At 40.1% G+C, this 27,008-nt stretch overlaps 1 protein-coding gene across 1 annotated transcript in view; it reads left to right on the top strand.

Moving 5' to 3' along the window:
• Nucleotides 1-27,008, top strand: part of GABRB1 (gamma-aminobutyric acid type A receptor subunit beta1) — a 454,930-nt gene that overhangs the window by 419,273 nt on the left and 8,649 nt on the right. The window contains exons 6-8 of the mRNA XM_086405923.1: nucleotides 6,791-6,928; nucleotides 7,028-7,180; nucleotides 10,227-10,471. Of these exons, the coding sequence (XP_086262049.1) occupies nucleotides 6,791-6,928; nucleotides 7,028-7,180; nucleotides 10,227-10,471 (536 nt within the window). The remainder of the gene's footprint in view (nucleotides 1-6,790; nucleotides 6,929-7,027; nucleotides 7,181-10,226; nucleotides 10,472-27,008) is intronic.

Below are 27,008 nucleotides of genomic sequence, written 5' to 3'. Positions count from 1 at the left end.
ATATATGGAATTTAGAAAGATGGTAACGACAACCCTATATGCTAGACAGCAAAAGAGACACAGATATAAGGACAGACTTTTGGACTCTGTAGGAGAAGGTGCAGGTGGGATGATTTGAGAGAGTAGCATTGAAACATGTATATTACCATACGTGAAATAGATAACCAGTGCAGGTTTGATGCATGAAACAGGACACTCAAAGCTGGTGCACTGGGACAACCCTGAGGGATGGGATGGGGAGGCAGGTGGCGGGCGTGCAGGATGGGGGACACATGTACAACCATGGCTAATTCATGTCAATGTATGGCAAAAACCACTACAATATTGTAAAGTAATTAGCTTCAAAATAAATTAATTAATTTTTAAAAAGGGGGACTTAATAGAGAGAATTGATTACAAAGACTGGAAGAGCTGGAAAAGCAAGAGAGAAAAAAAAGAAAAGGGTGTTAAGGGAGCAAAAGCCAGAGGCAAGCGCCATGAGCCTGCATCTGTTGGATCCTATTAGAAATGCTGTCCTGGTTGTCGGTGGAGGTGCCAAAAGAGGTGCTGCGAGAGTCTGGAATCACCCCACTGTCCCAGCAGCGACTGCCAGCAACGCAACCGCCACCTTGTCAGAGACAGAATCAAGGGCCTTTCCTTCCCCTTCTACCGTCTAATCTTCAGCCTGTTCTTCCTAGGGGCATCTAAAGGAAGCAAGAGAGACAGAGTCCAGCCCCAGAGGTACAGAACAGAGTTTAGAAAGCAGGATGTGAGACACAGAAACAGCGAATGAATGACCAGCAGAGGCCACGGCAGAGGTTTTAATGGAAGCTCTGGTAATCCCAAATCTGGAGGAAATAATTCTTCCCTAGAAGACAAAGACAATATATAGATCTAGATTTTTGTTGCAGAATTGTTATAGAAGCCCATTTGGCAACAAGCAGAAAGAGATTTAATAAGGAAGTGCTGCTTACAAAATTAAAAAACAGAAATAGTAGGCTAGGCTAGCCCGGGCAACTAGAAATGACTCCCAGCACCACAGTGCAGACTGGCCCTACCATGGGGCCTGAGCACTTCACTGCAATCAGGAAGCTGGTGAACAGGTAGCTCCTGCCATCATGTTGACTCCAGAACCACAGAAAGTTAAAACCAGGATTCCTGGTTCCAGAGCCCGCTCTATAATGTACGAGCTGCACCAAAATGAATGCTCAAATATCACCTTTGACATCACTTAAATTCATTTAATAAGCGTACCTAAATCTTTTACCTTGGCAACTGTAGTTTTAGCTTTCCTAAATATTAGAACATGTACTAAAGGAAACCAATCCACACAGAAAGATTTAGAAAGGAATTTTGTGGTGAAATATGTAACATTTTACATGAAATATGCAGTCTCCAAGAGGGCAGGAGCCATGTCAGTTTCATTCACTACTGTAACCATGGTAACTTTCCATTCCCAGCACATAGTCTGCACTCAATAAATGCCTACTCATCCAATGAGTAACACACACACATAAGTTCATGCCTGGTTGTCAAGCTAAGGTTAGTAGCACAAAGTCAAGAGTCTTAATTTTTACAGTTGTCTTAGATTGTCTAATCTGTTTATTTTAATTTTAGAATCACTTTTGTCTAGTTCCTCCCCCTCCAAAAAAAGCCCATTGGTATTACTAGGCAATCACATTAAATTATAAACGAACTTATGATGTTGAGTCTTCCTATTTGAAATATGGTATGCCTTTTTATTTGTTCAAGGCTTCTTTTGTGCTTTTCAAAAGTGTTTCAAATATTGCTTTATGTAAGTCTTGCCTGTTTCTAAGTTTATTACTAGATATTTCTTGTCTCTATTTTAAAAACAGTCATTGTAAATTTTTGTTTTATATAAGAAAACCACTCATTTCTGTGTAGTAATTTTGTACCCCATAATCATACTAATTCTATTGTTTGTAATAGTCATTCAGTTAATTCTTTAGGGCTTACTGGATATGCAATTGTATAATTAACCTTAATACTTTAACCAGCAGTTTTCTTTTTTTTTAAATTTTATTTTATTTTTAAACTTTACAATATTGTATTAGTTTTGCCAAATATCGAAATGAATCCGCCACAGGTATACATGTGTTCCCCATCCTAAACCCTCCTTCCTCCTCCCTCCCCATACCATCCCTCTGGGTCGTCCCAGTGCACCAGCCCCAAGCATCCAGTATCATGCATTGAACCTGGACTGGTGACTCGTTTCATACATGATATTATACATGTTTCAATGCCATTCTCCCAAATCTTCCCACCCTCTCCCTCTCCCACAGAGTCCATAAGACTGATCTATACATCAGTGTCTCTTTTGCTGTTTTAACCCTGTGTACGTAACCAGCAGTTTTCAAACTTTGTAGTTCAAAATTTTCATTCACTTACTTAATGGCTAGTGTTTCCATAACAATGTTAAAAATAATAGCACTAACAGTGGACACTCTTATTTTGTTCTTAACTTTCATGGGAATAGTCCACTATTTCCACAATAAACATGATTCTGGTTTTGAGACTGAGAAAGTTATATCTTACCACATTATGGAAATATCCATATAGTCATATTTATTGGTGGTGTTTGTTTTGTTAAAAAAACAGACTGGCTATTAAATTTTGTCAAATGCCTTTTTAGCACCTGTGGTATATAATCATATGCTTTTTTTCTCCTTAGATCTGTTAATATAATGAAGTATATTACTAAATTTTTCTAATATTGAATATTTGCACTCCTGGAGTAAACATTGTTTATTTAATTATGTTATACATTGTTATTTAATGTCCTGCTGGATCTTGTTTCACTAATATGTTCTGTTTATGAAAATAATTTGAAAGTTTTTATTCTTAGCTTATACTTTGGAATTGTTTAAGTAGAAATAGAATTATCAGTTCTTAACTGTTGGAATCTGGTGCTTGTTTGTAAGGGGTAATATCAAGCTTTTTGTTTGTTTGTTTAATTAAATTATTTTATTTTATATTGGAGTATGGCTGTGATAGTTTCCATGGACAGCAAAGGGACTCAGCCACACATCTACATGTATTTTGATCTTCTGCCTCTCCTGATTCAAGCTTTAGCAAATGCTTTTCTTATAACAAAATTATGTTTTATTCAAATTTTCAAATGCGTTTCCATAGATTTGAGCAAAGTTGTCTTAAAATTCTTCCCAGCCCCCCTGTTTCCAAAGTGCTTTCCCTGATGATATCCTAGTTATCCATCCTGATTCCTTTGTTTGACTGGAGTCCTCTGTAGAATAGTTTCCTCAAATAGGTCCCTGGGTAATGTTCTCGGATCTTTATATATCTTCTCTGGAAGGAAGTGGTATTTCAGCAGAGAATGGGACTCTTGAGTCTCTGAGTTGCTGCCCTTTTGCTTTTACACTAGCTGTTCTGAATTGTTATTCTATAATCCCTTCCTTTCTAAAGTTGTATATCTGAAGTCCAATAGCTTTTCCTGTGAAAACACCCTCTATTTTGTGTCTGGAAGATTGTAAAATTATTATTTTACCTTAGAGTTCAGGAATGATATCAGGGTTGTCTGATATAATGAGCCCCTCAATAGACAAAATAGTTTAGTTATTAAATTCAGGGAAATTCGTCTTTGGTTTTGTGTGTTACAGCTCCTCTTCTTCTTTCACTCATGCCCACTATTCATATATTGGCCCTTATATTTTCCACTTCTCTGTAATTTGTTCAAACTGTCATCCAAGCCACTAATCTGGCCTCATCAGTGGCATCTTCTCGTCAATTCATCTAACACACATTTTTATTAAAACCTAACCTGGTAGGCTACAGTCCATGGGGTCAACTAAGAGTCGGACATGACTGAGCCACTTCACCTTCACTTTTCACTTTCATGCATTGGAGAAGGAAATGGCAATCCACTCCAGTGTTCTTGCCTGGAGAATCCCGGAGCGGGGGAGCCTTGTGGGCTGCCGTCCATGAGGTCGCACAGAGTCGGACACGACTGAAGTGACTTAGCAGCAGCAGCATGGGCTAAGAGTAGGACACGACTGAGTGACTTCACTTTCACTTTTCACTTTCATGCATTGGAGAAGGAAATGGCAACCCACTCCAGTATTCTTGCCTGGAGAATCCCAGGGACAGAGGAGCCTGGTGGGCTGCCGTCTATGGGGTCGCACAGAGTCAGACACGACTGAAGCGACTTAGCAGCAGCAGCAGCAGCATGGGTTTCAGAACAAGGAAGTAAGGAACTTTTTCCATGCTAATCATATATCCTTATGTGTTCCCAAATTTTGAATAAGGGTGGGAAATGAGAAGTTCATATTCTTGTCTGCTTTCTCCAACACTTCTTCTCATGAGATGACATCTATTTTGAATGTTCTGGTTGTTTTGCTTCCCTGGGATGACTGGGTTTTCTTACAAATATTGTTGTGTTTTTCTTGCATATCCCTTGGGGTTTGGACCCAATAGCCAGAGCACCCTAAATGGAAACAGTGTTCTAGGTGGAAAGCATGGTGGGCTCCAGGCAAGCTGTCATTCCCCTACTGATGCACAAGAGGTAGTCATCTCTCTCTCTCTCTCTCTCTTTCTCTCTCTCTCTCTCCACTTTTAAAATTCTCCTACATCTTATTAAGGGAATGGCTCAAATGGTAAAGAATCTGACTGCAGTGCTGGAGATCTGGGTTTGATCCCTGGGTCAGGAAGATCCCTTAGAGAAGGGAATGGCAATCCTCTCCAGTATTCTTGCCTAGAGAATTCCATGGACAGAGGAGCCTGGCAGGCTACAGTCCATGGCATCGCAGAGTCGGACACAACTTAGCAACTAACACGTTCATGTTACCTCTTATTAAGAGCTTCCCAGGTGGTGCTAGTGGTAAAGAACTTGCCTGCCAATGCAAGAGACATAAGAAATGTGGGTTAGATCCCTGGGTTCAGAAAATCCCCTGGAGGAGGGCATGGCAGCCCACTCCAGTATTCTTGCCTGGAGAATCCCATGGACAGAGGAGCCTAGCAGACTATGGTCCATAGGGTTGCAAAGTGACTTAGCACACACACACACATCTTATTAGAGGACTGTGAAAGCAGCAGTTACTCTAAATAGTCACACAAGTGGTAGCAGCCTTCATTAAATAGGCCCCACCAAATCCCCACACCCAGCTTTCTTCCTTAATCTCACTGTTCTAACCCCTATCCAAGTACCCAAGCTTCTAGTCCCCCGGTTCTATCCTTTCTAAATGGAAAAGAATTGGATGCTTTTTTATTTGAGGTGAATATAAATAAAAAATAAACTTAGCAGGTAAACAGATTTATACACAGACCCCTCCCCACCAGAAAAAAAGCTCAGGAATTGCCTAATAAAATAGCTTTGGCAGGAGGGATGTAGGTGGGACTATTAACAGAAAAACAGAGAGTCTAATCAATTAAATCTCCAGACCCCTAGTCCCACACCTCCACTCCATGACCAGAGGCTTCTCCTCTGAAGAGGGGAGAACAGCAGGTCTTTGGGATAGGCGGATATCAGTGCAGAGCTTGAAGATAAGAATACAGGCTGAAAACAAAAGGATTGAATAAAAAAGAAAAGAAACTTAGAAAGACTCTCTTTGTCTCTAGAAGATAGATACAAATATAGCCTTCTTTATGTCTTAAGTGAATTTTAGACTTTTGGATATATCAGTTCATTGTTTTTATGCAAGCTATTCTAATATATGATAATATATGATCTATTCTATAATCTTAAATAGACTACTGGGAAGTGGGAGCAAAAATGAAAGGGAGAATAGATTTCAGGATAGACCCTTCTGCCACAATCTATAATCCTCCTCATGTTCTCCTAAATTACTTAAAGCTCACTCTCATAAGTATTAAGATATAAAAATATCATCAAAAAATCACATGGTTCCTAAAATTTTCACATATATATATATACATATATATTAGCTATAATCAAAAGATATAAATAGAAGCTTGCCTAAGTTTATTTTTTTTTAAAAAAGAGACTGCTATCTTGAATGTCTTGATCATTTAACAGATCTGTACCAATTTGTTCTTTCATTATACTTCATCCCTTTATTCTTTCTAACAAGAATTTCTAACAAGAATATATTTCTAACAAGAATATTCTTTCTTTCTCTCTTAACAAATATGTGCTCTATTATTATACTTGTTGTGATTAAATGTTGTTCAGTCACTAAGTCGTATCCAACTCTTTGCGACCCCAGGGACTGCAGCACACCAGGCTCTTCTGTCCTTCACTGTCTCCTGGAGTGTACTCAAATTCATGTCCCTTGAGTCAGTGATCCTATCTCACCATCTCATCCTCTGCTCTCTCCTCCTTTTGCCTTCAATCTTTCCCAGCATCAGAGTCTTTTCCATTATGTTGGATCTTTGCATCAGGTGACCAAAGTGTTGGCGCTTCAGCTTCAGCATCAGTTTTTCCAATAAATATTCAGGGTTGATTTCCTTTAGGATTGACTGGTTTGATCTCCTTGCAGTCTAAGGCACTCTTAAGAGTCTTCTATGCCAAGACACCTAGAATCCAGGCATCCTCCAATTCACTGGTAGACACAAGGAGAGTAAATACACAGCAGTGATAGAGGATATCACTGAATGATCACAGAGCTTATGTTCACCGAGGCCAGCGGTGTCCGTCTGCTCAATGCAACCACAACCAGCCTATCAGAAATAGCACTCAACAAATCTCTTTTGTCATCCTGATTTAAAACATCATCTTATCATCAGTCACTGGGAATTTTTTCTCAGATCCCCGACTGTCTTCAAAAGGAATTTCTAGGCCAACTGAACTCTATCTAACTATACTGTTTCTTCGTTTCAGATGGCTACACCACTGATGACATTGAGTTTTACTGGAATGGAGGAGAGGGCGCAGTAACAGGAGTGAATAAAATTGAGCTCCCTCAGTTTTCAATTGTTGATTACAAGATGGTGTCCAAAAAGGTGGAATTCACAACAGGTGAGAAGTTTCCCCCAAAATGTACTAGGGGTGCTGAGAAGGAAGATGGAGCCAACCAAATGACCATCTGATTTTTTTCTTTTATTTTTTTCCATTCAGGGGCATACCCACGACTGTCACTAAGTTTTCGTCTAAAAAGAAACATCGGTTACTTCATTTTGCAAACCTACATGCCTTCCACACTGATTACAATTCTGTCCTGGGTGTCGTTTTGGATCAATTATGACGCATCTGCAGCCAGAGTTGCACTAGGTAATGCATTCCAGCACCCCAGAGGGTTGGTGGGATTTCACCTCAAATAACAACCAATGAGAAGCATTACGGGCAAGGGCTTCTCTCATAGAAAGCCAAAGGATGAGAGTGCCCTAAGGGTGCTTGGTAATAAAACATCTACATGTAAGCACTTAACAGAGTGCACGTTTTACAACATAACATCTTTTTATCACTTTACCAAAATTAAAATAAATAATAATCTTGGAGTACATTCAACCCTATATAAGTGCTTCTTAGAACATATTTTAAAATTCTCATTACACTAATTTTTACTAACTTTGTGATTTCTTCCTTGGTTCCTGCTTTCTTTGGTGGAGAACATTATTACATTATCTCAAATGGACCTGAAGAAAGCTAAATCTTGTAACTATTCACAAGCTATGTCAATACTATCTTTTGAATATTAAATGTAGTTAAATTGTATCTATCTGAATTTCCCTTAAATGGAGCTTCTTGCACTTGAGAAAGGTACAGATATTCATCAGCTGTATTAATGATCTATAATCAGGACAGAATAAAAATGGTTTCTTTCCTGAAGAACAAAATTCAGAATTAATCTTGCCGTGACTGAATAATTGCTCCAAGCTGAAGGGCTGTGTTTAATTTTAAAGGATTCCTTGGAAAGTTAGAATATGTATGATCTGTCTGATGAATCTGGGTATGTGTGGGTCAGCCTTATTATTTGACCCAGAGCAATTTCATTTATCATCTTCTGGGATTATTCATGCACGCGCACACACACACACGCACACACCCACACACACATGCATATGTTCATGAAAAAGAGCATCATTTGTGACTAAGCTAACATACCTAGGTCTTCTGAGACTACAGAACTGGATTAAATAATCAGCATAACCTTTCACCCCTAGACTAGTCATCATGTCCACAGCTCATTTCTATTGGTTGAGTATCTAAGGCTCACAAAGTCAAGTGCTAGCAGCCCCTCATCAACCATTGAACATTCCAAGACTAAGGAAACTAGACAAATACTTTATCATATCATACATATGTATGTGCACATATTATTTGAATGTGAATATGAATACATATATATGCCATGGTTAAAGAAAAACATTGGACAATGTCTACAGCAGGGAATATGAACCATCAAGGTCATGAATTGCAGTTCTTTTTTACACATCTCTCCTCAAAGCTAACAATATTTTGATTAGAGATGTCAGCATATAATGAATAAAACTGTCTTTTGAAATGTAAAACCTAAGGTAGTTTAAAACCTAATTAAGTAGAAAATAAATGTATTTACCAACCCCTCCCCCTTGCTTAAAAAAAGTTAAGCCAAGGACTAGAAGCAGAAGTGGAATTGATGTATTTTAAATGAATTGTTTGTTTCTGTATCAGAGGTTAGGTAGAATTATGAGAAATTTAAAATTTTATTCAAAAAACTAAATAGGACCACTCACGAGGGCATTTCATATCAGTCCAGACATTTAAATCCATTACTGATGTCAACGATTTAAACGTTTTGTACAGTAGTTCTGACTACCTCTATTCTCCTAAAGCTGGGCGGTCAAATCAGGGAATCCAAATAGAATAATCTCACTCACAAATGAAGTTGAAACTATTTTGTTCCCTTATCATTTTCGAACTTCTGTTCCCTTTGCCAGTTCTCCTTTGTCTTTAGTATCCATTTTACATCTCTTGTCTTTATTTTTGAGGAACTCCATCGAGTTTTAGGTTTTGCTTTTATTTTAAATGCCTTTGCTTCGTACCTCCTTGCCTTTTTGCCCCTAGCTCAGTGATCTACAGTAAAATAGCTAATCTCAGAGTCTCTGTTTACTTAGCTATAAAATGGGAACAATATACCTGCCCTATCCCACTCAGCAGGCTGTTACAACTGCATAGAATTCAGAGATGTGTCCACAACTGGAAAATCACTGTGTGTGTATATTAGTCACTCAATCATGTCCAACTCATTGTGACCCCATGGACTGTAGCCCACCAGGCTCCTCTGTCCAGGCAAGACTACTGAAGTGGGTAGCCATTCCCTTCTGCAAGGGATCTTCCCATCCTAGAGTTCAAACTTGGGTCTCCCACATTGCAGATTCTTTACTGTCCGAGCCACCAGGGAAGTCCTATACAGGTGTGCAATATCAATATTACAGCATAGTTTAGGATTCAGTAGGCATATCACTTCTTATTTTCCCCAATCATTGTTTTATCACCATCATCAACACAAAATGTTATACAGACACACAAAGATTATACTGTTAAGAATGATACATTTAACAAAGTAGACAACGCAAAAATCTTCCTTCTAAAAGACTAGTCTTAAATTTCTTTAACAAGTTGAATTTTTAGGAAGTCTTTTCCCGACTCCAGGGAGCTAACTCACTCTAGTCTCTGGAATCAAGGAACTAGAGGTAATGTTTTAGGGGGAAAAGTCAGTAAGATTTTATTATATTTTAAAATACATGTATCAAATACTTGATGCAAATCATGAACTTTATTAGTTTCTTCTTTCCATGTCAACTCACTATGAATGTTGCATTATACTTTTAAAAATCAATACTGACCCTATGACCTGGGTATATTAGTTTCATGCAATGAAATAGTTCTTAAACTGGTCATTGACTTTCAGTTTGGTAGTGGCTGTCATGGGGATTAGTATTACAAGAACAGATTTAGGATGGACATGACAGATGCTGAGAGAAGGAAGGAAAGAAGGTGGCATGTAGCAGAATGAGGGACATGTGACAGTGAACAGTGGGTGAATCAATGAGATTTTAATATTTCCATTTACCTTTCTTTCTCCTTTGTGCATTATTTTTTAAAATACAGTTTTCAACCCAACATTCACAAAGCATCCCATTTTATGATTCACTCACGAACTATGTAAGGAGCCTGCAGCTTTGTCTTTTAAACCATCTGCTCTTTTCACCCCGTGGTTTATTGTATCACTGCCGTCATTCTGGGATACTAACAAGAGAATGGCATCTGTCATCTGTCTTCAACAGGAATCTTCACAGTGCATTCAGCTGAGCTGTGTTTTTCTGTTTCATAGGAATCACCACAGTGCTGACAATGACCACCATCAGCACTCACCTCAGGGAGACCCTGCCAAAGATTCCTTATGTCAAAGCGATTGACATTTACCTGATGGGTTGCTTCGTGTTTGTGTTCCTGGCTCTGCTGGAATATGCCTTTGTAAATTACATCTTTTTTGGAAAGGGCCCTCAGAAGAAAGGAGCTGGCAAACAAGACCAGAGCGCTAATGAGAAGAACAAACTGGAGATGAATAAAGTCCAGGTAATCTATGAAATAGGGCTTCCCTGGTAGCTCAGCTGGTAAAGAACACACCTTCCATGCAGGAGACCCTGGTTTGATTCCTGGGTAGGGATAACGGATAAGCTACCCACTCCAGTATTCATGGGTCCCCCGATGGCTCAGATGGTAAAGAATCCTCCTGCAATGCTGGAGACCTGGGCTCAATCCCTGGGTTGGGAAGATCCCCTGGAGGAGGGCATGGCAACCCACACAAGTATTCTTACCTGGAGAGTCCCCATGGACAGAGGAGCCTGGCAGGCTACAGTCCACGGAGTCGCAAAAAGTTAGACGCGACTGAGTGACTAAGCACAGCACAATCTATTAAATATGCCTAACAATCTTCTTCTGCAATTTAGCAGCAGTATGGTACTCAGAGCTCCCACAAGAAAATAAAATATCATAAAATACTAGTTTATCTTTAATAAGGCTCAAAGTACCCTTCATGTTGCATAACTGGAAACTGAGAATCGGAGATGTTAGGTGGAATTTTACATAGATGAATAACATACATGGGCCTGCAACTCAACTGCAAGTCCATGATTCCTTATTCTAAACTATATAGTTGTGAGACTATATGCAAAACAATTCCAGATCTACTTTATAAATAAATGAGAGAACTAAAGAAGTGAGAACAAACTCTTACTCCTAAGTGGCAATGAGGCACTACAGCACAGCGGTTACCACCACAGAATGGAATCAAACTGCGTGGGGTTAATTCCCAGCTCTGCCACTTACTGGCTTCAGAAAGTGAAAGCGGAGTTGCCCAGTCGTGTCTGACTCTCTGCGACCCCATGGACTATAGCCCACCAGGCTGCTCTGTCCATGGGATTTTCCAGGCAAGAGTACTGGAGTGGGGTGCCATTTCCTTCTCCAGGGGGATCTTCCTGACCCAGGGATTGAACCTGGGTCTCCCGCACTGTAGCCAGATGCTCTTACCATCTGAGCCACCAGGGAAGTCCGGTTACTGGCTTTAGAACTCCAGGCAAATCAACCTATGTTACTCCTTATCTAACTCCTGTTCCTAATGTTATCAACCAGAAAATGATGACTATAGTATACCTATCTCTCAGTTACCATAAGGACTAAATGAGTTTTGGTATTTTTTTTCAAAGTCTAGTATTTGATAGTTTATATTCTAGTATTTTTAATGTCTAATCTAGTACACAGTAAATACTCAATAAGTATTAAAGCTCCAATATTTTGGCCACCTGATCCAAAGGGCTGACTCATTGGGAAAGGTCTTAAGGCTGAGAAAGATCAAGGGCAGGAGGAGAAGGCAGGGAGAGAGGATGAGATGGTTGGATAGCATCACCAACTCAATGGACAAGAGTTTGAGCAAACTCTAGGAGATAGCAAATGACAGGGAAGTCTGGCATGCTGCAGTCCATGGGGCTGCAAATAGTCTGATACTAATGAGCAACTGAACAGCAACAATTATTATATTCAAGACACTGTCAATATTTGTCCTTTGCTTTTCACTGGTAGATCCTATGACCTGTGCTCTCAGTGTGTAATTAAATTGAAAATAATGCTTTGTTTATTCCTTTGAAAAATCCCTAGTCCCTAGTCCCTACTTTCATGCCATTTATCACTAAAACCATTTGACAATATGTGCATTGAAATACTGGATCCATGACAAATTGTTTTGAAGATGACACACAGGGTGACAACTCAATATTCATTCACAGTTCTAAGCATTGAGGATACTGCTGTTAATGAAAGGAGTTTTTTCCTTGCCCTCCTGGAGTTTAGACGCTAACATGGGAAGACAGCCAGGAAGCAAACAACCAGCTATTGAGAGAATAATTTCAGGTAAAAGGAAGTGCTACAAAGAAAGTGGGCTTTCCTTGTGGCCCAGCTGGTAAAGAATCTGCCTGCAATGCAGGAGACCTGGGTTTGATCCCTGGGTTGGGAAGATCCCCCGGAGAAGGGAAAGTCTACCCACTCTAGTATTCTGGCCTGGAGAATTCCATGGACTGTATAGTCCATTGGGTCACCAAGAGTCAGACACAACCGAGTGACTCACTTTCACAAAGAAAGTAAAACAGAGTAATGGGCAAGGGAATGTCAGGGGAGCATTGTCTTGAACAGGGGAATGTTCAAGGGAACAGGAAATATTGATCAGGTGATCCGGAAAACCTCTCTGAGGAATTACCATTGGATCTGTCAGCTGGGTGATGAAAGTGGCATGTGCCATGTCCATTCTAGGCAAAGAATTGCATGATATGTAAAAGTACTGAAAGAAGACCAATGTAGCAAGAGCATAGTAAGTGAGGGAGAAATAAAGTAATATGTGCTGTGGCTGAAGAATCAGGCAGAAGTCAAATTACTAATCTTCAAGGTGCATCTTCGTGCTTTTTAGTAGGATATCAAAATTTGACAATGTCAAGTAACTAGAAAATCATAAATTAAGAAAACCTACAGATTCAGCCAAATGGTCAAAATTCAAAGCAACACACTCAAATAAAATGTTGCTGCTGCTGAGTCACTTCAGTCGTGTCCAACTCTGTGCGACCCCATAGACGGCAGCCCACCAGGCTCCCCGGTCCCTGGGATTCTCCTGGCAAGAACACTGGAGTGGATTGCCATTTCCTTCTCCAATGCATGAAAGTGAAAAGTGAAAGTGAAGTCGCTCAGTCATGTCCGACCCTCATCAACCCCATGGACTGCAGCCTACGAGGCTCCTCCATCCATGGGATTTTCCAGGCAAGAGTACTGGAGTGGGGTGCCATTGCTTTCTTACTCCTGTGTAAAGCACTATGTTCAGTCCTACAAGGAAAGGGGTTGTCATGATCCTTGCCCTCAAGAATCTTCTGATCTGGCTGGAAAGAAAACTATGATTGAAGTATAAAATAAGACAGGAGAGCATTTATCTTGGATATATCTGAAAGGAAAAGCTTCCTATTATCTGATTGTAGCCAGACCAGCTTTAGAAGTATCTTAGCAGTGGTTTTCAAAGCCACCTCTTTTCTACTCCCATTCCCAACTCAGTTACTTCTAATCTACTGGTTGGTCCTCTGCAGAGCTTGAAATGTGTGTGAACTGATTTATCATGAGTAAAAACCCTACATAGACAAAATGGTAGAGATTCCTTGGTAGGAATGTTCAGACGATATGAACAGGATGAACAGTCAAAGGTACATAGCATTTGGAGTAATAAAAAGAAGAAAACAAGGTCTTTCAATTGGCTAGAAAAGCAACATTCTCTAGAGAGAGTAACTAGATGGATAAGTCAAGCAACCTTAAGTCAAATTATTCAGATAAAAGAAAAATATTATAAAACGAACTTTAACCACACTCTGCCTTGATTCTATCCCAGGATATCAAAGAATTTTCTAAGGTGCTAAGGTTTCCCAGGTGGCTCAGGGGTAAAAAAATCCAGCTGCCATGTAGGAGATATGGATTCAGTCCCTGGGTTGGGAAAATGCCTTGGAGATGGACATGGCAACCCATTACAGTATTCTTGGCTGAGAAATCCCATGGACAGAGGAGCCTGGCAGGCTACAGTCCATATGGTCTCAAAAGAGTCTGACACAACATAGCGACTAAACAACAAACGGACAAATAAAGGCTGGCAGAAAGGCTCATATGCCATATCATATCTAGAGGTATAACATATATTGCTCTAAAGTGGATTTACTGACTACATAAGAAATAAGTAAAATGTTTCCATCTAACTGATCTTTATCTCATAAGCAGGTGTTTTGAGCAACACAGGGCTTAGACAAAGTAAGGTTTCATTGAATCTCAAATAAACAAATGTTTATTTGATTTTTAAATTGACTTTTTAAATTTAACTTCCAAGAGAAATAACAGAAAAATCCCTCAGTTGTCAGAAGACAAAACATGTAAAGAAAATAAAGATGTATTTTTACCTATGGAAAGCTAGACTTGGAATGCCATAGATGCTTTTCATAGAAACATAAGTAAACACATTTACGCCAAAATTCAAAAACAGATCATGTTAAGTAAGACATGGCAGAGTTGTTTAAATCAAATTGACTCTTTGACAGATTAAAAATCATAAATCCTGAGAAAAAATAACTTTTTTTTAATCTGCTTGAAGACATGAGAGAGTAACTGAAAACAAGCAAAAACTAGCAGAGAGTCAAACCCCGATGAAGGGAATCTCACTGTGTAAATAGTGTTTATACAGCTTCCTCCCTGAGGGCTACTCCCCAGTCTGGAAGATGCAGAGCAGGGAAATATCAGCAAAAAAACGTGCAGTTTTGTTGATCTGATAAATCAGAGCATGGAGTTTGATGCTTCCAGAGTTCCTAGAAATTTTAGGAGGAAGTGAAGCCACAAGAGAAACTCAAAATCTAAGTATAAACTTCCCATGAGTCCTTGGTTAATCCTTGAATTACAAATATAGGTAAAATGCCAAGAATGCCAGAGAGGAAAAAAAGCAGCTGAAAGGCTAGGAGATGGGGACAGATGAACAGAGATTTCAGCTGTTATCTGCCGTATGGAAGTCAGGTTGGAGTCTGAATCCAGCCATTTAGGGCAGGTTGGTAAATACATTAAGTTTTCCATTAAAACCCCTAAAAAGATCACACATTAGAAGACTAAGTCACTAGAATAAGAAATTCCCTTTGAGTTAAGGGAAAAACTAAAATAGACTCAGCCTAACAACATATAAAACCAAGTCTACACATTCTAGGGGATCTGTTAGTAATTTAACTTAATTTCAAAACAAAACTCAGGATTTGTCAGGGAAGATAACAAAATCCAGTCTCTACGGTATATCACCAACATGTCTAGTTTAATAATAAAAGATTTCTGGACATGAGAAGAAATAGGAAAAAAAATGCCCATAGTCAAGAGAAAGAAACTTAGTCAATAAAACATCCTGCAAAAATCTCAGATGTTGGGTTAAAAATAATGGTTATAATTAATAATAATAACTATAATTAATATATTTAGAAGTTCATTGGAAATAGCCAAAATATCCTATAAAAGCTAAGTAGTGTGGTAAAGAACCCACCTGCAAATGCAGGAGACGCAAGAGATGTGTGTTCGATCCCTGGGTCAGGAAGATCCCCTGGAGGAGGGCATGGCAACCCACTCCGGTATTCTTGCCTAGAGAATTCCAAGGACACAGGTGCCTGGTGGGCTACAGTCCATAGGGTCACAAAGAGTTGGACACTGAACAACTTAGCATGCATACAGGTGAATGGTTAAACAAACTATTATACATTCACACTGTAAAGTAATAGCCCAATAAAAAGTAAGAATCATTGATACAGGCAACAACTTGGCTAGATCTCAAGGGCATTATGCCAAGTGAAAAAAGCCAATCTCAAAAGATTATATATGTATGATTGTATTTATATAATGCTTCTGAAATGACAACATTATAGAGATGAAGAACAGATTAGTGGTTTCCAGAACTTAGTGACAGTGGTGGGGAGGGGTCAGTGGATGCGACTGATTATAAAGTGGGAGCAGGAGGGAAACCTTCACAGTGGTAGAAGACTTTGTATCTTGGTTGCAGTCGTGGTTACATGGAACTAATGTGTAGTAAAATTACATAGAACTATACATACTTTATATTCATATCAGTTTCCTGGTTTTGATATTGTACAACAGTAAGATGTGCTCAGTGGGAGAAACTGGGAGAAGAATACATGGGCTCTCTCTGTGCTATCTTTGCAACTTTACAGAAATCTACATAATTTCAAAATTAAAAGTTTAAAATAAGGGCCATAGGAAAAGTTTAACATAATACATGAAGAGATGAAAAGTATTAATTTCTCAGACTCTTTTGTGACTCCATGGACTGTAACCCGCCAGGCTCCCCTGTCCATGGAATTTTCAAGGCAAGAATACTGGAGTGGGTTGCCATGCCCTTCTCCAAGGGATCTTCCCAACCCAAGGATCGAACCCAGCTCTCCTACATTGTAGGCAGATTCTTTACTGTCTGAACCAAATAAAGAGATGGGAAGTATCCAGGTAGGAATTAGTTTATATTGGTGCCCTTGTGATTTGTTTTCATGACATTCTATACTTTTCCACCTTAAGACTTACCACAATATTGAGTATGTGTATAATTAATTGGAGAAGGCAATGGCACCCCACTCCAGTACTCTTGCCTGGAAAATCCCATGGATGGAGGAGCCTGGTGGGCTGCAGTCCATGGGGTCACTAAGAGTCGGACACAACTGAGTGACTTCACTTTCACTTTTCACTTTCATGCATTGGAGAAGGAAATGGCAACCCACTCCAGTGTTCTTGCCTGGAGAATCCCAGGGATGGGGGAGCCTCGTGGGCTGACATCTCTGGGGTCACACAGAGTCAGACACGACTGAAGTGACTTAGCAACAGCAGCAGTATAATTAATTCATTTGTATAATTATTTTTATAACCTCTGTCTCTTTATTAGACTCCAGGCTTCCCCAGGATAGACACTAGGGTCCAGTCTACTATGTTTATTGTTCTTTCCTCAGTGACTAGAATTGAGAAAATACCAAATAAGTACTTTTTGAATGAATGACTGACTGCCAGAGAAGACTTTTCCAGTCAAGATGAGTTCTTAGTTACCACACAGGGTACTGAGTGTTATATCATAATGTTTTATAAAGTTCTTATGTGTTTATAATAAGCAAGAAAAAGACATTATCTATGGTTCATTTTAGCTTCTACTCCAGACTTACTTACTGTTTCTATCAGTTTGATTTTTAACATTTCTTCAAGTGTACTTTCTATCAACCTCTGCTATTCTTTCCGAATCACAGCGATATAACATCAGAAAAAATAGAATCTTCAAAGGAGTGTTATGGATAAGATTTTATAAACTTCTTCAGATTTAAGTGGAATAATAATAGGCCAGTACTATCTCAAGGAAATTATAGGCATCCCTGTGGCTACTTGGGTTTTCCAGTTCCTAACTTCCTTGTCCTCTTCTAAAATGGGCACAGGCAGACAATGTGTCAGTAACAAAGCAAGTCTGTTCAGTGCATCATCTCCAGCAGTGATGTTAATAATACAACCTGAATGGTATTTTAAAATGTTACCCCCTGGTTAAATTTAAAAAATAGAAAATATTAGATTTTTCCTTTAATATAATGGTTGAATGATCTCCCCCTTTCCTTTTGCTACTGCTGCTGCTGCTAAGTCGCTTCAGTCGTGCCCGACTCTGTGCAACCCCATAGACGGCAGCCCACCAGGCTCCCTCGTCCCTGGGATTCTCCAGGCAAGAACACTGGAGTGGGTTGCCATTTCCTTCTCCAATGCATGAAAGTGAAAAGTGAAAGTGAAGTCACTCAGTTGTGTCCAACTCCTAGTGACCCCATGGACTGCAGCCTACCAGGCTCCTCCACCCATGGGACTTTCCAGCCAAGAGTACTGGAGTGGGGTGCCATTGCCTTCACCCCCTTTCCTTTTAGATGCTTATAAACAGTTGCATTCAAATTAAATATATATTTTAGTCCCAGACAATTTTTATTTAAGGGATCCCTAATAATGGCCTTGGTACCCTAGAGCATTGACAGGCATTGATCATTTATCACACATTACTGTCAGAGTTATGGCTGGGCAGTACTGTCAAGGAGTATCTGTATTGAAGCTTCAGAAGTACTTGCTTTATCTTGATTTATATCTCTACCACTGAACTTAAGGATCTTTTCATATGAGTACAGATGCTCAATCCAGACATTAGGAGAGTTTCAACATGTTAGGTGATAAAGACTGCAGATTCATAAACCCCTCAGGCATCATTTGAAATAAGAGATGGTATTTAGGGTTTTGAAGGATAGATTTCTCAGTACAAAGAAGTTGTAAGTAAACTACTTCAGAGCCACTTTTACACTAACTTGGAACAAATACGGTTATATTGCTAGCCACAATGCCCATTTGCAAATAAACCCACCCAAGATGGAATGATTGCATGGGTGGTCTTTGATCAAAAACTGATTCAGAATCATTCTAAGCCATGGAGGACACTAGTGGAATCTGCCAGAGTCTTGCCCAATGGGTAGGTGGAACTCTAGTCAAGAAAGAATTTTTCCCTTCACAGTCAGATGTTGATACTGTAATCTGGCTTCTTTCCTCCCATTCCTATTCTCTACAGTTAATCCTCCCATTCCTATTCTCTACAGTTAATCTATACTTTCAGACCACTTTCTAAATGTAAATAAGCTCTGTACTGTGATTAATTCCAGAATATAAAATGCATGTGAAAACAGGCTTCATAAAGGTAAACAGCTCTCCTTGGACCAGTTTTATACGCATATATTAGCCTTTGAGCCAGGGCCCCACCCCACATCACTGCCTTGCCCTCAGCCTTCAATGAAAATTTAACTATTCCAATTTAGCATCTTGGATTCTAGAGAAATCCAGACAAGGCCTTTGATTTCTGACAGTTCGTATTAACAGTTCACTAACTTCTTTAGCCCTCAGACCCCTGCCCAAATCTGGTGTGGTCCATACTTTGTTCTCTAGTCTTGACTTGACATACCTAATCACCAGATCCTTCAGCAGTTTAACAGTCTAATTTTCTCCAGAAATCTCAAAATCTCTCTCTCACACACACCTTCTTTCTGGCATCTAGCCTCTAATTTCTTCTATACTCAAACAGCTAGGATTCTTCTGTGAATGAGAGAGAACTCTAACTTACTGGCTTAAGAAAATCTAACTGGCTAAAAAAAAAATAAAAAGAGGTCAGAGGACTTTGGGGGCCCACACAACTGGAAGGTCCAGCAAAGGTTTTAATTTTACATGTGGCTAAGTCCAGATGTTCAAACAATGTCATCAGAGAGCATATCTCCTCCTATCTTAATATTTCTTTCCTTTATGTTACTTTTATTTTAGTAGATCCTTCTTTCATGGTGCCCCCAAAGTTTATAGTATCAAAGATCTTCAACCTCAATGCAAAAGTACTTTCTTATACCAAATAGTTTCAACCAAAAACAAAGTTCCAGGATTAAGTCTTTTGGGACCAACTTGAGTCATATTCTCATGCAGAAATCGATCCCTCTGACCAGGAAGATAGAAAACGAAATACCCAGGCTAGGTCACAGGTCTGTCCCTAGAGCCTAGAAGATGCAGTCAGGCCCTCCACAGTCACACGCAACAAGTGACCGTCCAGGCAGTGTAGTCAGAGGAAGGTGGAAAGGACTCAGGTCAAACCTACAGGCAGCCAGCAGCCCCATCCAGACCCTTTGCCTAAAGAAAATACCCAGACACCTCAACATGGAGTCCAAGGCCCACAGTGATCTCCTTCTGCTTTCCTTCTCTGCCATACTTCTCTTTCCTCTTCTTTTCACCAACACACTCTTTGCTCCAGAAGAACAGCTCACAGTTTTTCCTAAATGCCTTGTTTTCACTCTTCGGAATCTCTTCGTGTCTTGCTCCCTAGTGAACTCCTGGCTGAGGGTTTTCCTCATTCCTCAGGCTGAGTTGGTTCTCCTCTCCTATCTTTCCACTGCACTTTATGCTTAGCTATTTTTAAAAACAAATATGTTTTAAAACATATATTTTATGTAATGACTTTCTACTATATGAATACTCTGTGCATTGGGGATATAGTCAGCAATGAATAAAACAGAAGCTTACATTTGGATGAGGGAGATAGGTAATCTCACACACACAACTATATCACCCATCAACAATGAACACTGCTGCTGTTGCTGCTGCTAAGTCGCTTAAGTCGTGTCCAACTCTATGCGACCCCATAGACAGCAGCCCACCAGGCTCCCCCGTCCCTGGGATTCTCCAGGCAAGAACACTGGAGTGGGTTGCCATTTCCTTCTCCAGTGCATGAAAGTGAAAAGTGAAAGTGAAGTCGCTCAGTCAGGTCCAACTCTTAGCTACCCCATGGACTGTAGCCCACCAGACTCCTCCATCCATGAGATTTTCCAGGCAAGAGTACTGGAGTGGGGTGCCATTGCCTTCTCCGAGAGCCGCTGCTGCTGAGTCACTTCAGTCGTGTCCGACTCTGTGCAACCCCACAGACGGCAGCCCACCAGGATGCCCCGTCCCTGGGATTCTCCAGGCAAGAACACTGGAGTGGGTTGCCATTTCCTTAAAAACACACATAATGCCAGGTAATAATAAATGCATAAAGAAAAAAAAAGTAGGCCTTGATGCAGATACTATGTCTTCTATCTTTGATATTCCAGTGCTTGTCACTGAACCTGCACAAAATAGGCATTTAAATGACTTTTAAAATAATAAGCGAACTAATAAATTTATTTTAAAACCAAACAGGCATGACCTTAGAATTCATGTGTAATTGGTAACTTTTTTCCTGTTATATTCCAATGATTACAAAAACAAAAATTAACCCTTTCCCAATATGAGCACTACTTGGCACTTTGTAGAATTTATATATATATATATATAATATTTTAATGAAGGACCTTTATTCTAATGAGGAACTTAGTGGTAACAATAATGTATGGTATCAGTGGATAGTGTGGACCTGTGTTGATACTTTAAGTGGCCCTAACAAATCTTTTCCTAGCAATTTCCTTCTCCTGAAGTCCTTATTTAGAATCCAAGCTGATTGATAACTCCTCACTGCCTTTCTTCCATTGTCCTCTCTGATTGGGAGGAATAAAGTGGAGAAGTGGTGGGTTGATTGCCTTAGGCAGCCTTGGCTAATGCAGGAAGAACATTCTATCTGATGAGATGCAGTAACAAGGACTTATCCACTTAGATGTCATATCCACAAATCCCAAGATGTTCACACACATGGATATTACACACTCTAAATATCTCCTTTACAGCTGTGTGAGAAACAATTATTACTCTGGCCAAAATCACTTAATCACTCTCTTCTATACCGGAAGAGTAAAATACTATCCTTGACATTTTTAATGAATATCTAAAGGGGGTTCACTGAAGATGAATAAAAAAAAATGGCCCTTATTTGCATCATTTGAAATTGCCTGAATTTGCTGGTTATAAATAATTTTATATTTAATTGTAAAAAGCAATCATCTCAAATATTGGGCTCCCTAAGCAATCAGTGAACACTTTATCTAGGTATAAAATGCTTCCATGTATAAAACAGTTTATACTTTCTTGTTTCCATTATTTTCCACTCAAAGCTCAATAAATTCCCACTAACATCAATTTAGGAAATCAATCCCCAACCTTCATATCACATATCCCTCAGGCTTGAACCATGTGTGTATGCTGCATGCATATCTGCATGCTAAGTCACTTCAGTCATGTTCAACTCTTTGCGACCCTTGGACTGTAGCCTACCAGGCTCCTCTGTCCATGGGATTCTCAGGTAAGAATACTGGAGTGGGTTTCCATACCCTCCTCCAGGGGATCTTCCCAACCCTGGGATTAACCCGTATCTCTTACATCTCCTGCATTGGCAGATGGGTTCTTTACCCCTGGTGCCACCTGGGAAGCCCACTGAACCATGCATATTTGTAATTAATTCCTGGTCACCTGGAAATAAAATAGCTTCTGTGGATTATCTATCTGCCAAGACTTCCACTAAAGCCAGGTACACAAGAGCTAACTAGGACCCTTGAAATATGTGTGTGAGATGCAGATTCGAAAAGTCTTAGTCTAAACCAAAATGAGCTCAAACTCATAAATTTTAGCAAGTTTCCCAATGGATTTGGATACACAGTAATGTCTGAGAACTACTACTCTAGAGATTCTAGCCACTCAGGTATCCTTAGCCACTGAACTCAGAACTCAGAGAGTTTCTCATTAATTACCCAGCCCCTCCTTAGGACTATCTAAGGTTCTGTTCTGAAAAAGCAAGGAGGATATACAGTAATTACCAATAGCAACAAAAAAGCAGCTGTTCTCCTGGAGCTTACATTTCAACTGAGATTACTGACAAATGTGTAAATAAATGCATGATATAATGGCAGATAATTATGGTGAAGAAAATGATGCAAAGCTAGCCAGGTAGCAATCTAAGCAACAGCATGCCAGGAGGGAGGAACAGCAGGTGACAATTGCCTGAGGATGTAGGAGCATAAATGGCAGCCAACCAAAGGCCAACGTGGCTGGAACAGAGAGCTAAGAAGCAGAGTAGCAGGAAATGAGGACAGAGGTACCTCTAGTAGCCAAGTCACATGGTGATTTGTGGATTTGGATGAGAAAATTGGCTTTTATTCCATGACTTGGGAAATTGCTGGTGCTGCTAAGTCGCTTCAGTCGTGTCCAACTCTGTGCGACCCCATAGACGGCAGCCCATCAGGCTCCACCGTCCCTGGGATTCTCCAGGCAAGAACACTGGAAGTTGCTAGAAGATTCAAATAGAAGACAAGTTTTGTTTTACATTTGAAAGGATCACTCCAGCTGCTTTGTAGAGAAAAGACCACAGGGTTTTGGTCCTGGAAAAAGGGAAGATAAATTATGTGGCCAGAGGTGATGTGGAGAAGTGATCAGAATCAGGATGCATTTAAAAGCAGACCCATTACAACCTGTTCATACACTGGATGGGAGAAACAAGGGAAAGAAAGGAATTGAGAATAAAATTTATCAACTGAGTAATGTTCTGGAAAATTTGCCAATTGTTTCATTTGATCCTGATCTTTTCCTTTCTCCATTTCCCGAATTACATAATGTTTAGATTTATGTAGGTTCATACCTAACTTTCTATTGCTTCTTGAAATCATATTTCCACTTCTGCCACTATATCATTAGAAGAAGCAAAGAGATATGCAGATCATCTCCAGCAAATCTCCCATCCCCCAGCTCCCCTCAAAGAAAAAATGTTACAGGAATTTGAGACCAAAGAACTGGGGCTTGGCAGCTCTGTTAAGAGCTAATGGCTGACAGCGATATCATAAATGCGGTTCATTATATGTGCAGGGTCAGCAATGGAGGGTGTGGCTGTGTGGCTCTCCATGCTCTGCAGGCGAAGGCAGCCGAGCACGCTGGACAGTTTCATTCAATCGACTGTAGGCTTCCAGTGGGCAGCCCACTCTGTGGCCAGCATCACTTCTCTTGGCCTCCTCCCCTGTACTTCAGAACCTCTCAGTAAATGGAAACCTAATTGAATTGGTTAACAGTAAGGAAATCACTTTCTGTTTGCAAAGTAGATTGAACCTGGAGATATTTCTTAAAGGAGCTTTTAAAATTGCCAGTGAAAGCAAGATTATACTTTATTCCAACTACACTGTAATGAGCTCAGTTATTGAAAATATCCTGAACAGTTCAATTCAGTGAGTGGCAACGTTTTTAACAGACCAAGGGACTCTTTTGGAATTTGGGGGGCAGAAAGAAGCAGAGAGTGAATGAGATGAAAGGGGTGGGATAAAGGTTAAACCCAAACTAGAAAATGAATGTGTACATTCACTTGGGGTTTCTGCTGAGAGAAGAAACACAGCCAGCATGTCAGTGTTTCCTGGGCTATAGTGCCTCCTGACTTTTGTCATCCTTTTCGTATCAGTCAGGGTTTTCCAGAGAATTGGAACCAATAGAAACAGAACCAACATACTTGCAAAAAGAGATTTACTTTAAGGAACTGGCTCATGAAATTGTGGAGATTGGAAAGTCCGAAAACAGGACAGTGTGCTGAAAACTCAAGCGGGATTTCTGTTTCAGGTTTGAGACAGAATTTCTACTCTGGGAAACTTCCATTTTCACTCTTGAAACTTTTAAGGGATAGGATAAGCCCACCCAGATCATCAAGCTGAATCTCCTTATTTAACAGTAGTTGGTTGAAAATGTCAATCACATTTACAAAATACATTCACAGCAACATCTAGACAAGTGCTTGACCAAATAACTGGGCACAACCTAGATAGCATGTTAAAAAGCAGAGATAGTACTTTGCCAACAAAGGTCCATCTAGTCAAGGCTATGGTTTTTCCAGTGGTCATGTATGGATGTGAAAGTTGGACTGTGAAGAAAGCTGAGCGCCAAAGAATTGATGCTTTTGAACTGCGGTGTTGGAGAATACTCTTGAGAGTCCCTTGGACTGCAAGGAGATCCAACCAGTCCATCCTAAAGGAGATCAGTCCTGGGTGTTCATTGGAAGGACTGATGCTAAAGCTGAAACTCCAATACTTTGGCCACCTCATGTGAAGAGTTGACTCATTGGAAAAGACTGATGCTGGGAGGGATTGGGGGTAGGAGGAGAAGGGGATTACAGAGAATGAGATGGCTGGATGGCATCACTGACTCGATGGACATGAGTTTGAGTAAACTCCGGGAGTTGGTGATAGACAGGGAGGCCTGGTGTGCTGTGATTCATGGTGTCACAAAGAGTCAGACATGACTGAGTGACTGAACTGAACTGAACTGATAGACTGATCAAGTTGACACATAAAATTAACCATCATTCCCCCTTATCCCCTTTACTATCATCCATTCATTCAGTAGATATTTACTGACCATGCATGTAAGTGCCAAGCCCTTTTCTCAAGTCTAGAGAAACAGTGAATAAGACAAAGTCCCTGCCCTCCTGGAGTGATATTCTAGTGGGACACTGGGTGGGGGGAACCAAGAAAAGAGAGAATCAAGAGTTCTGCTCTAGCCTGAGATGCCTTTGAAAGTGAGAGTGGAAGTCGCTCAGTCATATCCGACTCTTTGCGACCCCATGGACTATAGCATTCTTCAAGCCAGGGTACTGGAGTGGGTAGACTTTCTGTCTCCAGGGGATCTTCCCAACCCAGGGATCAAATCCAGGTCTCCTGCATTGCAGGTGGATTCTTTACCAGGTGAGCTACCAGAGAAGCCCAAGAATACTGGAGTGGGTAGCCTATCCCTTCTCCAGTGGGTCTTCCTGACTCAGGAATTGAACCAGGGTCTCCTGCATTGCAGGTGGATTCTTTACCAGCTGAGTTATCAGGGAGACCCTTTAAACATACATAAGCTGCACTATGAGGAGGCCTTGCAACCCATTCCAGGATTCTTGCCTGGAGAATCCCATGGACAGAGGAGCCTGGGCTACAGCCCATGGTGTTGGACACGACTGAGCAACTACCATTTTCACTTCACAGGAGATGGGGGCCAGTCACAGGGTTTGTAAAGGAGAATACAAGATTAAGGAGAGTTATTAGTAACAATTTTTAAATTCTAAAATGTGGGATGTGATGCTCTATTGCTTGTGGAGGAACTGATTCCTCCATCAGTGTCTGGAATAGTGCCCAACACAAAGTAGGCACTCAATAAACATTTATTAGATAAAGAGCACAGTAATGTTGATTTAACTATATAGTAATGAAATCTGCTTTCAATGGGTAGCTACAGAAATGGACTCAATACTTTATATGTCAAACCACTTAAAGCTATGATTTCTAGCCGATAACAGAATACTTAAGGGATATGTACAAACTAATAAGCCTCGTGCAATTTAAGTGTTAATACCTTTGAGTTTGCACCAAGGTTAACAAAATATCTTAATAAAATTGTACCTTGTTTGCAGTGACTTGTGCTTAATGAGCTTTGGAGAAGGCAATGGCACCCCACTCCAGTACTCTTGCCTGGAAAATCCCATGGATGGAGGAGCCTGGTAGGCTGCAGTCCACGGGGTCACTAGGAGTTGGACACGACTGCGACTTCACTATCACTTTTCACTTTTCACTTTCATGCATTGGAGAAGAAAATGACAACCCACTCCAGTGTTCTTGCCTGGAGAATCCCAGAGATGGGGGAGCCCAGTGGGCTGCCGTCTCTAGGGTCACACAGAGTCACACAGAGTCTCTAGGACACAACTGAAGCGACTTAGCAGCAGCAGCAGCAACAGCAGCAGTGCTTAATGAGCAGCATCTGTATGCTTCACTGGCTGATTCTAAATTCTAGAAACTTGTTTACTTTAAAGGGATTTCATAATAATGTAACTTAATGATGCATACAATACAAATCAAGTGATTCCATTTTACAAAAAAAAATTTTTTTTAGAATGCTGTGTCTTCTGCCTGGAATATTCTCCATAATCAAAGTCTGTCAAAAATTAGAAACAAGCCATGAGATAACCTAGTGAAAACCTCTCATTTATGGATGAGGAAACTGAGTTAATAACAAAACCAAGATGAGAACAGTTTTCAGCTTCTAGTCCTTTGTTCTGTCCTCTCCCCACCTTCTAGATTCAATACAAGCCCCAGGTCCTCATGAAGCCTTCTGTGAACCCCAACATTTCTCACTTGTATGAACCCCTAATCATGGTCTATTCTATACCATTGAGCATTTGCTTAAAAACTTTTGTCACTCTCAATATTATGTCTTATTCTTGTATCTCTAAGGAGATTATTATCTCAAGGACAAAATGCATGTTTGATGATTCTCTTGACTGTTTCACAATCAAATCACATGCATTACCTTATTTTCTAATGTACTTGTCTCTTCTTTAATGAATCCAAGATTTTTCTGTTTGTCACTTCAACCCTGCTATCCTCTTTAGTATCAGAAACTTCCACATGCATGACTTTTTCAACCATACATTTGCACTATATTATATATATATGTGTGTGTGTGTGTGTATGTATACACACATCCTTGACACCTAGCACTATAGCTGGCACATAGTAAGCAATCAATAAAGGTTGGGAGAAAGGGGGAGAGAGAGCATTCTTGAGGTTACTATCACAGC

The sequence above is a fragment of the Bos grunniens genome, chromosome 6 (assembly GCF_055505025.1).
Source record: "Bos grunniens cultivar Pamir isolate PY7600 chromosome 6, Bosgru_T2T1.0, whole genome shotgun sequence".
In the NCBI taxonomy this organism is placed as follows: domain Eukaryota; kingdom Metazoa; phylum Chordata; class Mammalia; order Artiodactyla; family Bovidae; genus Bos; species Bos grunniens.
This window is presented reverse-complemented; position numbering and strand designations above follow the sequence as displayed.